This window comes from Manis pentadactyla, chromosome 4 (genome assembly GCF_030020395.1).
Source record: "Manis pentadactyla isolate mManPen7 chromosome 4, mManPen7.hap1, whole genome shotgun sequence".
Classification (NCBI taxonomy): Eukaryota; Metazoa; Chordata; class Mammalia; order Pholidota; family Manidae; genus Manis; species Manis pentadactyla.
Window position 1 is genome coordinate 186,975,707 of NC_080022.1, and position 12,471 is coordinate 186,988,177.

Sequence of the window (12,471 nt, forward strand, 5' to 3'; positions counted from 1 at the left end):
GTTCTTCTGATACCAGTACCGAGGGGAGAGAGTAGTCCAGTGTGGGTTAGCATCCTCCTGAGAAAGGGGGAGTGTCTGCATTATTCATTCCTTCTGATGTTTATTCTTTCTAATATTTCAACAGGGGCATATTTAGACCATTAATACTTCCATAACAACTTAGCTGAAGAGAGGGGGCAAGGTAAAATCATCTTCCCTGCAATTTAGGCAGCTTTTCATGGCATTTTTGTTTTTCTGATCAATGGCACCTTTGCCAAAATTAGCATTTTGTTTGTTGTAAGGTTGCACTCGGCTCTGATGGCCAGGGTTGGAGGGGACACCACTCAGGGTTTTTGATGTCCTGGTCACTGCAGTGCTGTCTGCAGAGTATGGTGACAGCAGTCACTCTGCCACCAGCACCCCCTGTCCTTGCCGCTGGGCCAGGGACACAGGTATACGGGCATCCTGGTATCTGCGCATCCTCACCGAGCCCTGGGTGCAGGAGGGACTGGGGCTGGTGATCACTACTGGCTGTCTTTTCTCTCAGAGAGCCTTAAAATAAGCTTACCCCCAACCAAGGTGCCAAAATTCTGAACTGCTCAGCGTGGCGTGGCCCTCTTCCACAGAGCCGCGCAGAGGGTGCATCACACAGCTGTTAAGAGATCCGGGGCAGATGTGGTTGTGAGGGCCATGACAGGGGCATTGCTTTGAAGAGGGACTGATGCCTAAAGAAATAGCATAGAGGATGTATATGTTTTAGGCTTTTGACCTTGATTAATTTGTTACATCGTGTGCTCCAGTAGAATGTTAAGTTAGCTTTAACACTGAACTGCAGGAGTGCTACTTTCTTGGTGGCCCACTTGTGGCTGGCACATTAAGGAAATTGACAAAGTATCAAATACTGGCAAGGACACAGGCAGGCCATCTTGGGCAGAAACTGATGCCCTGTGGGTCTCACTGGGTGCTTTCCTTGGTGTTTTTTTGTTGTATCTCACAGACTGCTGGTGCCAGCCAGCACTTGGTATGGTTCCCTGAATACTGCAGTGACTTTTCTTCTCAAGAACACCTGTGCTCCGTTTCTCTGCCTTTTTAGGTAAACTGTCAGACATTAAATCGACGTGGTCCTCTGGCCCCGCCTCCCACACCCAAGCCTCTCTGTCTCACGAACTGTGGAAGGTGCCCAGAAACACTACTGCGCCCACACGGCCGCCGCCAGGGTTAGCCAATCCCAAGCCTTCCTCCACCTGGGGAGCCAGCCCGCTCGGCTGGACCAGCTCCTACTCCTCGGGTATGCATCTCCTGCGCCCAGGGGCGGGGCGGGGCTCTGCCTGCGCTGCCCGCCCTTCGGGGGGCCCTGGCTGTCATTCTGCTCTACAGCTCTTTTGTAAGAACTGCTGCCCCACACTTGCACTCGGGGCCATCTTAGGGGAGGCCACAGCACCCTGGACTCTCGGGGCGCGGCTGTTGCAGCACCAGCTGTAACCGACCACAGCGTTCGAGCCCCAGCCGCAGGTGTGCTCCGAGCCAGGAGGGCCTGGCGGCCCCAGCCCCGTGGGGAGGCCGCGCGGGACCTCACCGAAGGCCTGTCCCACCAGCACCAGGGTCTCGGGTTCCACTCCGTGTTTGCTTCTCCACAGTGTTTAACTGGGACAAAGAGCTTCCTTGGCCTAAACCAAACCGCCCCCCAGTATGAGATGACCGCTCCATCCTAATGCGGATGCGGGGACGAGGAAAATAGCTGCGTCAGCCTTTGCAGGGTCGCCCTGCGGGCAGCTTTGTTTTGTGAAGAACTGTAGAGAATGGGTTCTGCATGCGGGAGGAGGCCGAGGAGACCAGAACTCTGGGAGGTTCTCACCCGAGGCGGCACACCCACCCCGCGGGCTACGGGGGTTGTGGCGTTTCGGCTTCTCAAGCCAGAAGGACAGTGCGGGCTCGAGGTGGACAGAGGCCAGGCTCCGCGGCAACGGCCCGCGCCGCCCCCCGGTGGCCAGGCGGGGAGCTGCAGGGCTAGGGCTCGCGCCTGCGCACTGATAGCCGCGCTCACCACATCTTCCCTGGGTCCGCGCAGGTTCTGCCTGGAGCACTGACACCTCAGGAAGAACAAGCAGCTGGCTCGTTCTCCGCAACCTCACGCCCCAGGTACAGGCACTGCGCGGTCGGGGGCCTCGGCGCATGCTGGGAGGAGGGATGCCACCCACCCCAGCTGCACACGGGTCTTGGCGCCGGTGGGCGCCATCATTCGGGACCCAGAGGCCGTGTGGGCAGCAGTGCAGACGCCAGGCGTCTGCTGAACTGTTCACTTTTCACTTTTCTGAGGCTTTGAAAGCCCAGCTCTATAAACAGGATTGCTCTCCTGGACCTGCACCGCTCAGTGACGGCCTGGGCTCACCCTTCCAGGGGCCAGAGGCCCTGTGGGATGTGCTCTTGAGAGGGGTCAGAACCGAAACAGGGTTTTCTCCTCCTCTGATTAGCCTAACTCTAAGTGCATGGCAGTGTCCAAGGATAAAAAACGGCGTGGCGGGTTGGGTCCAAGGTATCAAAGGTTGATATCATGAAGTCAGGCATCTTAAGCCCTTTCAAGGAAAGACATTTCCTGGGGTTAGTGCACCTGGATTTCATATGCATTTCTTTGGAAGATGCGGTGGAAGAAGTCACAGGAAGCTTATTCCCACCCCCTTTGCTTCCTCGACCAGATCGATGGCTCCACCCTGCGGACACTGTGCTTGCAGCACGGGCCCCTCATCACATTCCACCTGAACCTGACGCAAGGCAATGCCGTGGTCCGGTACAGCTCCAAGGAGGAAGCCGCCAAGGCGCAGAAGTCCCTGCACATGTACGTCTCTGCGGCTGCCCATGGCTGTGGCCCTGGCTGAGCTAGGTTTGGGGTGTCAGAGTGTCCTGGGGCACCTGCGACACAGCGTTGCAGCAGATGTTACTTGTCGCACGGTTCTGGAGGCCAAAGGCCGACACCACGCTGTCGGCAGGGTGGGTTCCTCCTGAGGCCTTTCTGCTTGCCTTGCAGATGGTCACCCTCCCGCTGTGTCCTCAGTCTGAGTCTGTGCATGTCCTAACTTCCGCTTCCAGAAGGGCACAAGTCCTAGTGAATTAGGGCTTCCCTAATGACCTCGTTTTACCTTAATGACCTCTTTAAAGACCCTCTTTCCAAATATAGGCACAACTGAGGTATTGGGGGTTAGGGTTTCAACCTATGAATTTGGGGGTCAATTCTCCCCATAAGGGTCGTGTGACTTGTTGGTTTCTTTTGCTGCCAAGTTGCCATGCCATGTCCTCCACTGGTAAAAGGCCCCCCCACAAGAGGGCACAGTGGTAGGAAGCAGACACTCCAGGGAGCACAAAGCCTGACACATTTGTGCCCACTGCTGGCAGTGGTCCTTACGTGTAGCCAACTCCTCTCCCCTGATTAAAGGGTGCGTAAGAGGTGTGAGGACACCATCATCTGACACATCTGTCATTTGTATTTTTACACTAGGAGGTAAATTACCACTGATCCTAAATGATGCCCCGGTTTAAAGGCACGCTAACCCCCTCAGAAAGCCAGTGAGGCAGGGCCTTCCCCTTTTTTTGTTTGAGGGGGGTTTTTGAGAGATAATTAACACACAATGTTGTGTCATTTTAAGGCATGCCGCATGCTGATTTCATGCCCTTGTAAGTCAGTCTGATTACCACTACAGCATTAGCCAGCACCTCCCATCAGAGCATAATTACCATTTCTTTTTTGTGGTGAGAACATTTAAGATCTCTTTTAGCAACCTTGAAGCATATGGCACAGTATTGTTAAGTATAGTCACCATGCTACACATTAGCTCCCCAGAACTTACTCATCTTCTGACTGGAGGTTTGTGCCCCATGACCAGCATCTCCCCAGCTCCCCACCGCAGCCTTTGGCAACCACCATTCTACTCTGTTTCTACAAGTTTGGCTCTTTTAGATTCCACGTGTAAGTGGTAACGTACAGTACTTACCTTTCTCTGTCTTAGTCACTTAGCATAAGGCCCTCGAAATTCATCCATGTTGCTGCAAATGGCAGGATTTCCTTCTTTCTCATGGCTGAATAATATTCCATTTTGTGTGTGTATATAAATCACATCTTTCCCAATTCATCCATTGGCAGTTTGTTCCATATTTTGGCTATTGTGAATAATGCTGCAGTGTACACAAGAGTGCAGATATCTTTTCAATATTCTGCTTTCATTTACTTTGCATATAAACCTGAAAGTGGGATTGTTGGATCATATGGTTGTTCCAGTTTCCGTTTTTTGAGGAACCTCCATACTATTTTCCATAGTAACTGAACTAATTTGCCTTCCCACCAACACTGCACAAAGGTTCCCTTTTCTCCACATGCTCACCACCACTTACTCTCTTCTGGATGATGGCCATTCTAGCATGTGTGAGGTGGTATCTCAGTGTGGTTTTGGTTTGCATTGCCCTGATGATTAGTGATGTTAAGCGTCTTTTCATGTACCTGTTGGCCGTCTGTATGTCTTTGGAAAAATATCTGTTCAGTTCCTCTGCCCAGTTTTTAATAGGGTTTTTTTGTTACTGAGTTATGTGAGCCCTCCGTGTATTTTGGATTAGCCCTTTATCAGATAAAGGGTTTGCTCGTGTCTTTTTCCCATTCCATAGGTTGTCTTTGTATTTTGGTGATGGTGTCCTTTGCTGTGCAGAAGCTTTTTAGTTTGATGTGGTCCCACCTGTTGATTCTTGCTTTTGTTGCTTGTGCTTTTGGTGTCACATCCAAAAAATTGTTGCCAACACCAATGTCAAGGAGCTTTTTCCCTATGCTTTCTTCTAAGAGTTTTATGGTTTGAGTTCTTATTTAAGTCTTTAATCCATTTTGAGTCATTTTTTTTGAATGGTGTGAAATAGCGGTCCAATTTTATTTTTCTCATGTGTTTATCCAGGTTTCCCAACCCCAGTTTACTGAAGAGACTATTCTTTCCCCACTGAGTATACTTAGTGCCCTTGTCGAATATTAGTTGACCATACATATATATGTATGGGGGTCTATTATGGGCTGCCTGTTCTGACCCGTTGGTCTGTGCGTCTGTTTATGCCGGTACCATACTGTTTTGATTACTATCAATTTTATAATATAGTTTGAAATCAGGAAGTATGAGTCCCTCCAGCTTTGTTCTTTCTGGGGATTGCTTTGGCTCTTCGGGGTGTTTTGTCATTAGAAGTTTTAGGGTTCTTACTATATAAATTGTTTTTACTATTTGAAGAGTGCCATTTGAATTTTGATAGGGATTGCACTGAATCTATAGATGGATTTATGGACATGTCAACATACAGATTCCACCAATCCATGAACAGAGGAGATCTTTCTGTATCTTCTTCAGTTTCTCTCATTGCAGTCTTGTAGTTTCAAGATACAGATTTTTCACGTGCTTGGTTAAATAATATTTTATTGTTTTTTTGCTATTGTGAATGGAATTTTTAAATTTCTTTTTCAAATACTCCATTGTTGTAAAAATGCAACCATTCACTGTAGATTTTGTATCCTGAAATTTTACTGAATTTATTGATTACTTCCAACAGTTTTTGGTTGAATCCTTAGCATTTTCCACATGTAAATCATGTCATCTGCAAATAATGACAATTTTACTTCTTCTTTTCCAGTTTGGATGCCTTTTATTTCTTTACCTTACCTGACTGCTCTGGCTAAGACTGAGTATTATGTTGAATAGCAGTGGGAACAGTAGGCATCCTTGTCTTGTTTCTGACCTTTGAGGAAACGCTTTCAGCATCTAACCATTGAGTACAATGTTAGCTGTGTGTTTTTCATATATGACCTTTATTGCGTTGAGACATGTTCCTTCTATACCCTATTTGTTGAGGGTCTTTATTATGAAAAGATGTGTTTTGTCAAATGCTATCTTGCATCTATTGAGATATATGATTTTGATCTTTCATTCTATTGATGTAACATATCACATTGATTTGCATATATTGAGCCATCCTTGCATCCCAGGGATAAGTCCAATTTAATCTTTATGTATGATACTTTTAATGCATTGTTTGACTTGGTTTGCTAGTATCTTCTTGAAAATTTTCATACCTGTATTCATCAGAGATTTTGGTCTGTAGTTTTCTTGTAATGTCCTTAACTGGCTAAGTAGTATCTGGTTAGTACTGGCCTCACAAAATGAGTTTGGGAGTATTCCCTCCTCTGCAGTTTTTGGAAGAGTTTGAGAGGAATTGGTGTTAATTATCCTTTAAATGTTTGGTAGAATTCACCAGTGAAACCATTAGGTCCTGGAATTTTCTGTGTTGAGAGGTTTTTGATTACTTATTTAATCCCCTTATTATTGGTGTATACAGATTTCTCCATTTCTTCATGATTCAGTCTTGTTAAGTCACACGTTTCTAAGAATTTGACCATTTCTTCTAGGGTATTTAATTTCTGGGCATATAATTGTTTGTAGCAGTCTCTTATGATGCTATGTATTTCTGTAGTGTCAGCTGTAGTGCCTCCTCTTATTTTGTATTTTGAGTCTTCTCTCTTAGTCTAGCTAAAGGTTTGTCCATTTTGTTTATCATTTTTAAAAAAACAGCTCTTAGTTTCATTGTTTTCCTTCTCTTTTAGGTGTGTTCTGGGAAACACTACCATCTTGGCCGAGTTTGCCGGTGAAGAAGAAGTGAACCGTTTCTTAGCCCAAGGCCAAGCACTGCCACCCACTTCCAGCTGGCAGTCCAGCACTGGGACCAGCCAGGCACGGCTGGGTGCCTCCGGCAGTTCCCATGGCCTCGTGCGGAGCGACACCGGCCACTGGAATGCCCCGTGCCTGGCAGGCAAAGGGAGCAGTGACCTGCTGTGGGGTGGGGTCCCCCAGTACTCGAGCAGCCTGTGGGGCCCACCCAGCAGCGATGACGGCAGGGTGATCGGAAGCCCCACGCCGCTGAATACTCTGCTTCCCGGTGACCTTCTCAGTGGGGAGTCCATCTAGGACCTCGAGGACCCCGTGGGCACCACAATCATCAGCACTAGGAAGAAAAAGCTGACCCTTTCCAGTCCGGGCAACTGCTGAGGACCCTGCCTGACCCGAGCAGCCTGGCAGCCCTTTTGAGTACCTCTGTCCAGTACTGAAGACGAACCTTCGCTGCAGCCCTTGTGAACTGTTCACGAGGCAGTGCGGGCTGCACTTGGTCAGTGTCACATGCTAATGACAGGATGTTTCTCATAGCTTTTTATTTTGTGTTGTCTTATGTTCGTATGGTGTGTTGTTCTGATTTTTTAAGTATAAAAGCTGCTTAGAATAGTTCTATCATGAAGGGCACTTTTCAGATTGTGGGCTGGAAAGGGTTATTTTATCAAGGGGGAGGGAGGGAGGGAGACGAGAAAGCCTATTTAAAACGAGCCTGTGACGATTATGCACATCACCAGAGGCGGACCCCGTAATCAGGGGGCGCTGGTGTTCATCACTGGGCGCAGAGCACAGGCCCCACGTGGCGGTCCTGGCTGCCCAGACCAGTGACTGAGTGGAAGGAACGGTCTGCAATCTGTTCTCTGTTCCCATGGATCCGCCTATGCACATTACCCTTATTTCATTACTTTTTCATGTCATTTTTTTATCCCAAAAAAATATTTTTTAAAAGTTAAAAAAAAAAAGACATATCAAACACGCAAATACTTGAATCCAGCAGGCCAATAATGAAATGTGAACACTTTCTAAGTCTAATTCTACACTTCCAGGTTGACATCAGTACGCAGAAACAGGCTCTAGGAAAAATTTCTAAGTTCACAGCCTATGTATGTGTGTGTTGAAACAGAGCGTGTGTGTGTGTGTGTGTGTGTGTGTGTGCGTGCACTTTCTGTGTTCACGTGTTGAGTGTGTGAGAGATTTAACTGTGGGTTTTCCCTTTTATTCAGTATATGCTTTTTTTGGCGCATTGGTCAAGCATTTGTCATATTATTAGCTTCTAACTTTGCACTGAGTGTCCTCGCCCTGCCTTTAGCTGATCCTATACGTTAAAGAGAATTCATAGGACAGGGCTGGCGACAATTCATGTGTAAATGTTTACTCAAGGACTCTGTTATTGCGTTTAAGAATTACAGTGTATATCTCTGGAGAAATAATATGTATACCTACCTTTAGCAGCTTTTTATTGTGGACTAATGCAAGAAAATTATTACCAGAGTATTGCACCATTTTTCCATTTGGAATATAAAGTTAACGAGAAAAAAACTGTTGTTGAACTGTGGCCATAGATACTTGTAGGGAATGGATGGTTCCACGGAGGAACGGAAACAAGCACTTGGACGTGGGTTGTGACTGCTTTCGGGGGAGCCCGTGGTTGGGGCTCCCACCTGTTTACAGACCTTTTTTTCTCCTTCAGACTTTAAAATAAAAAAATTTTTAAAAGGAATTTAAAAAAAAAGAAAAAAATAGACTTCCATCGTAAAGAAACCTATTTTCAGAATGCAGATACGCTACTTCAGAGCTCTGGGATCGAACAGTGTTGTGGTTTTCCCCCGGCCATCGTCGTGGACTCTGCCGACTGTCCCCCGCCCCCGTCGGGGTGGCGAGGCGTTGTGGTCACTGTCTTGCACATGTGGGCGCGCTCAGGAAAGCCAGGGTTCCCGAGGGGCGGCTCCACACCAGTTCATGTATTTTGTAACCCAACTCCTAGCACTGAAGATGTTATTAAAAAACAAAAAATAAAATAAAATAGATAAAAAAAAGAAAAAAGAGGAAAAAAACACAAAGAAGAAAAATACCTAATCTCTAATGTGTAGCAGTTACATATTTACCAAATAATGGACTCAAAAGAAATAGATGTTTGAAGAGTGCTTTATATATTAAAAATTGCTTTATGTTTTAAAAATGATCAATGTTTTGATTGTTTTGCAAGGAAGAAAGACAATGGAGTAACATACCCTCAAGTATGTTCAAGAAGTATATGAACATTGTGCTCCCTGCCTGCTTGATCAGGAAACTTGTGCATTACATTTTTTTTAATTAGCTTTTTAATGGTTTTATCAAAACAAAAACAAAAAAAAAGAGAAAAAAAAACAAAGGTCCTGCAAAATTGCAGATCAACAAACGCTGGTTTTATAGAGGATCATGAACTATGCACAAACTGGGTTCAAGACTTTTTTTCTCAAGTTTAGTAGTGTATTTAGCTAAACAAACCCTCCTCAGAATAATTGCATCTCATTGCCATTACATGCATTCTGTATATTTGATGTATATATATACCTCTATATGTATATCAAATATATGTGTGTGCGTGCATGCACCAGAAATACGGCTTCCCGTGCTGCCATTTAGCGTTGAGTTGTAGGAAAACTCCTGAGATTTTAAAATTGGAGAGGGAAGTAAAGACTCTGTTTTTGTTTTTTGTTGGGGTTTGTTTTTGTTTTTGACTTTTTATTTTGAATTAAAGATGTCTGTAACTCTTGAGATTAAAAAAACAAGTTTGTGGCTTTTAATGTTTTTCCTCATAGAATGTGATGATTGTTGAAGAACATGCACCGAAAAGTTGCTTTCAAAAGTACAACGCTTTGTTGAATCTTAATAAATGGCAATTTTTTTCTTGGCTGTTCAAATAAATTTGTTTTTTATTTTTCGAAGACAGGTATCACCAATTTTCACTTTCTGTGTATCAGGAGAGTTGTCCTGCTGTATGTCTCAAATTCCCTGTCTTTTTTTATGATATCCTTAGAGTTTACATATGTAATAAGATAAATTCCAAATTTCAGTTGCTTGGCATATAATTTATCAGTTGTGGTTTTGCAGTTCACATTGAAATCTTATCCCTAATCATCAAGAGGTGCAGTAGAGCGCATTAGCTCCTGGACAGCAGGGATGTGGCCCGGGGCCGTCTGCTTAGAGCCCCTGCTCACTCAACCTGTGACCCAGTTTAGGCATCAGAAGAATTTGGAGAGAAGAAAGTTATAAAGGTCATTTGTGTTTCCTACCTAGACATTTTTAGTCACTTATTTGTTTGTAAAACAGCCGTCACTAACAGTTTATACCACATTTTGTACAAGCATAGTGGAATTTACAGTGCCGGGCAAAGCGGGGGTGTTCTCCCATTATGTCCCGTGGCGGTTAGAAATCAGACACTTGGGTTTGTCATCAGGCCACCCAGAGCGCCCACCGTGGCGTTCAGTGATTCTGTGTCCCTGCTTCCACTTCCTCAGCAGCATGGCCTCCCGAAGATGAGTCAGAATGTCGTCTAGCTCCAGCTGAGAGGCTGCTGGCAGGAGTGTGTCCATCTCGGCCCCGAGTCAATCCACGGTGAACACAAGACCCGAGTTGGCCACCAGGGCGAGGTGGTGAGCTGGCTCCCACCTACCTCTGCAAGTTGAGGGAGAAAACACCGAATGGGTCGTGATCGGGGGAGGAAACAAAGCGAGAGGACTAGCACTCAGGTCAGGATGCGCCAGACGTCCTGTGCCGGGCACGGGCCTGGAGGTGGCATCGCCGTCAGCCGGACCTCGGCCACACATCTGCCCGGTGCCTGTGGGTTCCTAGTCACCACGGAGCCGGCTGCCACCACCTGTCTCCTGGGAGGACAGGCTCAACCTCCAGAGCGTCTGTAGGGTGCGGCTGGCTTCACGGAGGCAACATTGCCCTGGGCCAGGGAGGCCAAGTGGGATTTTGACGGGGGGGCACGGTATAATCTGAGATCCAGGAGACCAGTGTCAGGGGTGGTCCTGGCGAGCCTGGTACCTTCTTGTAAAAAGAAGGCTGGGTGTCCGGAATAAAGAGCATATAAGTTCAGAGCTGCACTCTAAATTGTTCTGGCAACACCATGGGAGGATGGCAGAGAACGGAGGCAGGGCACTCAGCAGGGCAAGCACGCTGTGCAAAGAAAGGGCTGTTTGACCGGAGGGGGTGCTGGAAGAAGTTGCTGTGGCAAACACCGATTCCAGCAAGGTGAAGACTAGAAAGGAGCTGAACACATGGCCACTGAAGAGAGGGGAAGCAGAGACAAGCCATTTCGTGATGATTCTTTGCAGGAATAGCACATTCGGAATGGATGAAGGAAGACCTAAATAGGAATCAGGATGGAAGCATGATGCTAGTTTACCAGCTCTGCACAGAGGTTTCTCAGTGGAAACTGTTGACAAGCTCTGCTTGTGTGGGGCTGTGTCCGGACAGCCTGTGCAGCAGGCCTTGGCCCGCGGTCTGGCCCCCAGTCGTGGTCAGAACCGGAAGCACACTTCCAAACACCCCCAAAGAGGGCAGTACCGCTCTGGGCACGAGAGCTCGGATGCCGGATGAAGCACAGAGCGGTGCTTCTGGACCCTGGCCGCATATGAGAATTATCTGGAAACTTAAAAATCCCAGTGCCAGAACACATCCCAAACAAATCAGCCAGAAGCTCTGCCGTGGGGCCGCAGGTGCCAGAGATTTAAAAGTCGCTTCCGGGGAGCAGCCACGGTCAAGGAGCATTGGCACAGGTGAATCCCGCCATCAGGCCGAAGTCTTACTACCAGCCCTCCCATCCACTGGGATGGATGTTTCTGAGAGGCTGGTTGGTCTCGCCTCACAATCGTAGCCAGAATTTTTATTTTAAAGGTGCCAGGCATGGCGCTAAGCACCATGTCGGAGCTGAGCCCCACGAGGTAAGGAACTGGGCTGGGCACAGCTGCAGAACGTGCCCAAGGCCATCAGCTGTTAGGGTCAGAATCCAGGCCCGTCTGACGCCCTGACCGTCACTCAGCCCCACATGGCCTCATCGTGGAAGGAGCGTGACCAAGCGTTCCCGCTGGGGGACACGGGGCCAGAAAGGGCACCAGCAGGGAACGGATGCACACGGCAAGGAGTGGCTCGCACGGCCGCAGGCTGTCACGTCGAATCTGGGGCCACGCTGGCAGCTGCGGCCTCAGGCAGGAGTTGATGCTACCGTCTTGAGTCAGTTTCTCTGGAAAAACCTCGGTTTTGTGATAAAGGTCCTTCAGCTGAGTGGGTGAGGCCCCCCACACTATTGGGGATTATCTCAAAGTCCACTAATTGTAAGTGTTAGACACGTAGTAGCCTGGGTGGGCCTTTCACTTGTTAGTCTCAAGTGGCCTGTCCTGACCTCACGGTTGCTGTGAGGCAGGGGACACAGGTGCTGTAAATCATGGTGGTTTGCCAGGCCAAACTGGAAGGGGTCTGTCTTTGTCCATTCAGAGGGCACCCAGGGCTACGGAGGCATCTGGGGGGGTCTGGCCCACGAGCCCAGGTCAGTCTTGTGCTTTCTGGACTGCCCCCCCAGCCACACTCTGCCCAGAAGAGGTGCCACCTGGGATCCATGCCTGCTACCGGCAGAGGTCCCTGGGCAGCACCTGGCTGGAATCGGCCACCACCAGCCTAGGAATCCTGGCCTATGAGGCGCTGAGGGTGCCAACCCCACCCACGTCCACCCAAGTCAGATTAACACCGGAGAGCCTCCAGGACCACATCAGTGGTGGCATCTGCCCTTGGACGCCCGCCAAGCACAGGGTCCCCCACAGCTTGGGTGAGTATGGGG

General features: G+C 48.0%; 1 protein-coding gene across 7 annotated transcripts in view; it reads left to right on the forward strand.

Annotated features, from left to right (window-relative positions):
• Nucleotides 1–9,036, forward strand: part of TNRC6C (trinucleotide repeat containing adaptor 6C) — a 157,663-nt gene extending 148,627 nt beyond the window's left edge. For all 7 annotated transcript variants that reach the window (XM_036910368.2, XM_036910369.2, XM_036910373.2 and 4 more), the window contains 4 exons: nucleotides 1,073–1,267; nucleotides 2,048–2,118; nucleotides 2,673–2,812; nucleotides 6,590–9,036. In XM_036910368.2, coding sequence (XP_036766263.2) covers nucleotides 1,073–1,267; nucleotides 2,048–2,118; nucleotides 2,673–2,812; nucleotides 6,590–6,950 — 767 coding nt within the window. In that variant the 3' untranslated portion in view covers nucleotides 6,951–9,036. The remainder of the gene's footprint in view (nucleotides 1–1,072; nucleotides 1,268–2,047; nucleotides 2,119–2,672; nucleotides 2,813–6,589) is intronic.
• The last annotated feature ends 3,435 nt before the right edge of the window (nucleotides 9,037–12,471 follow it).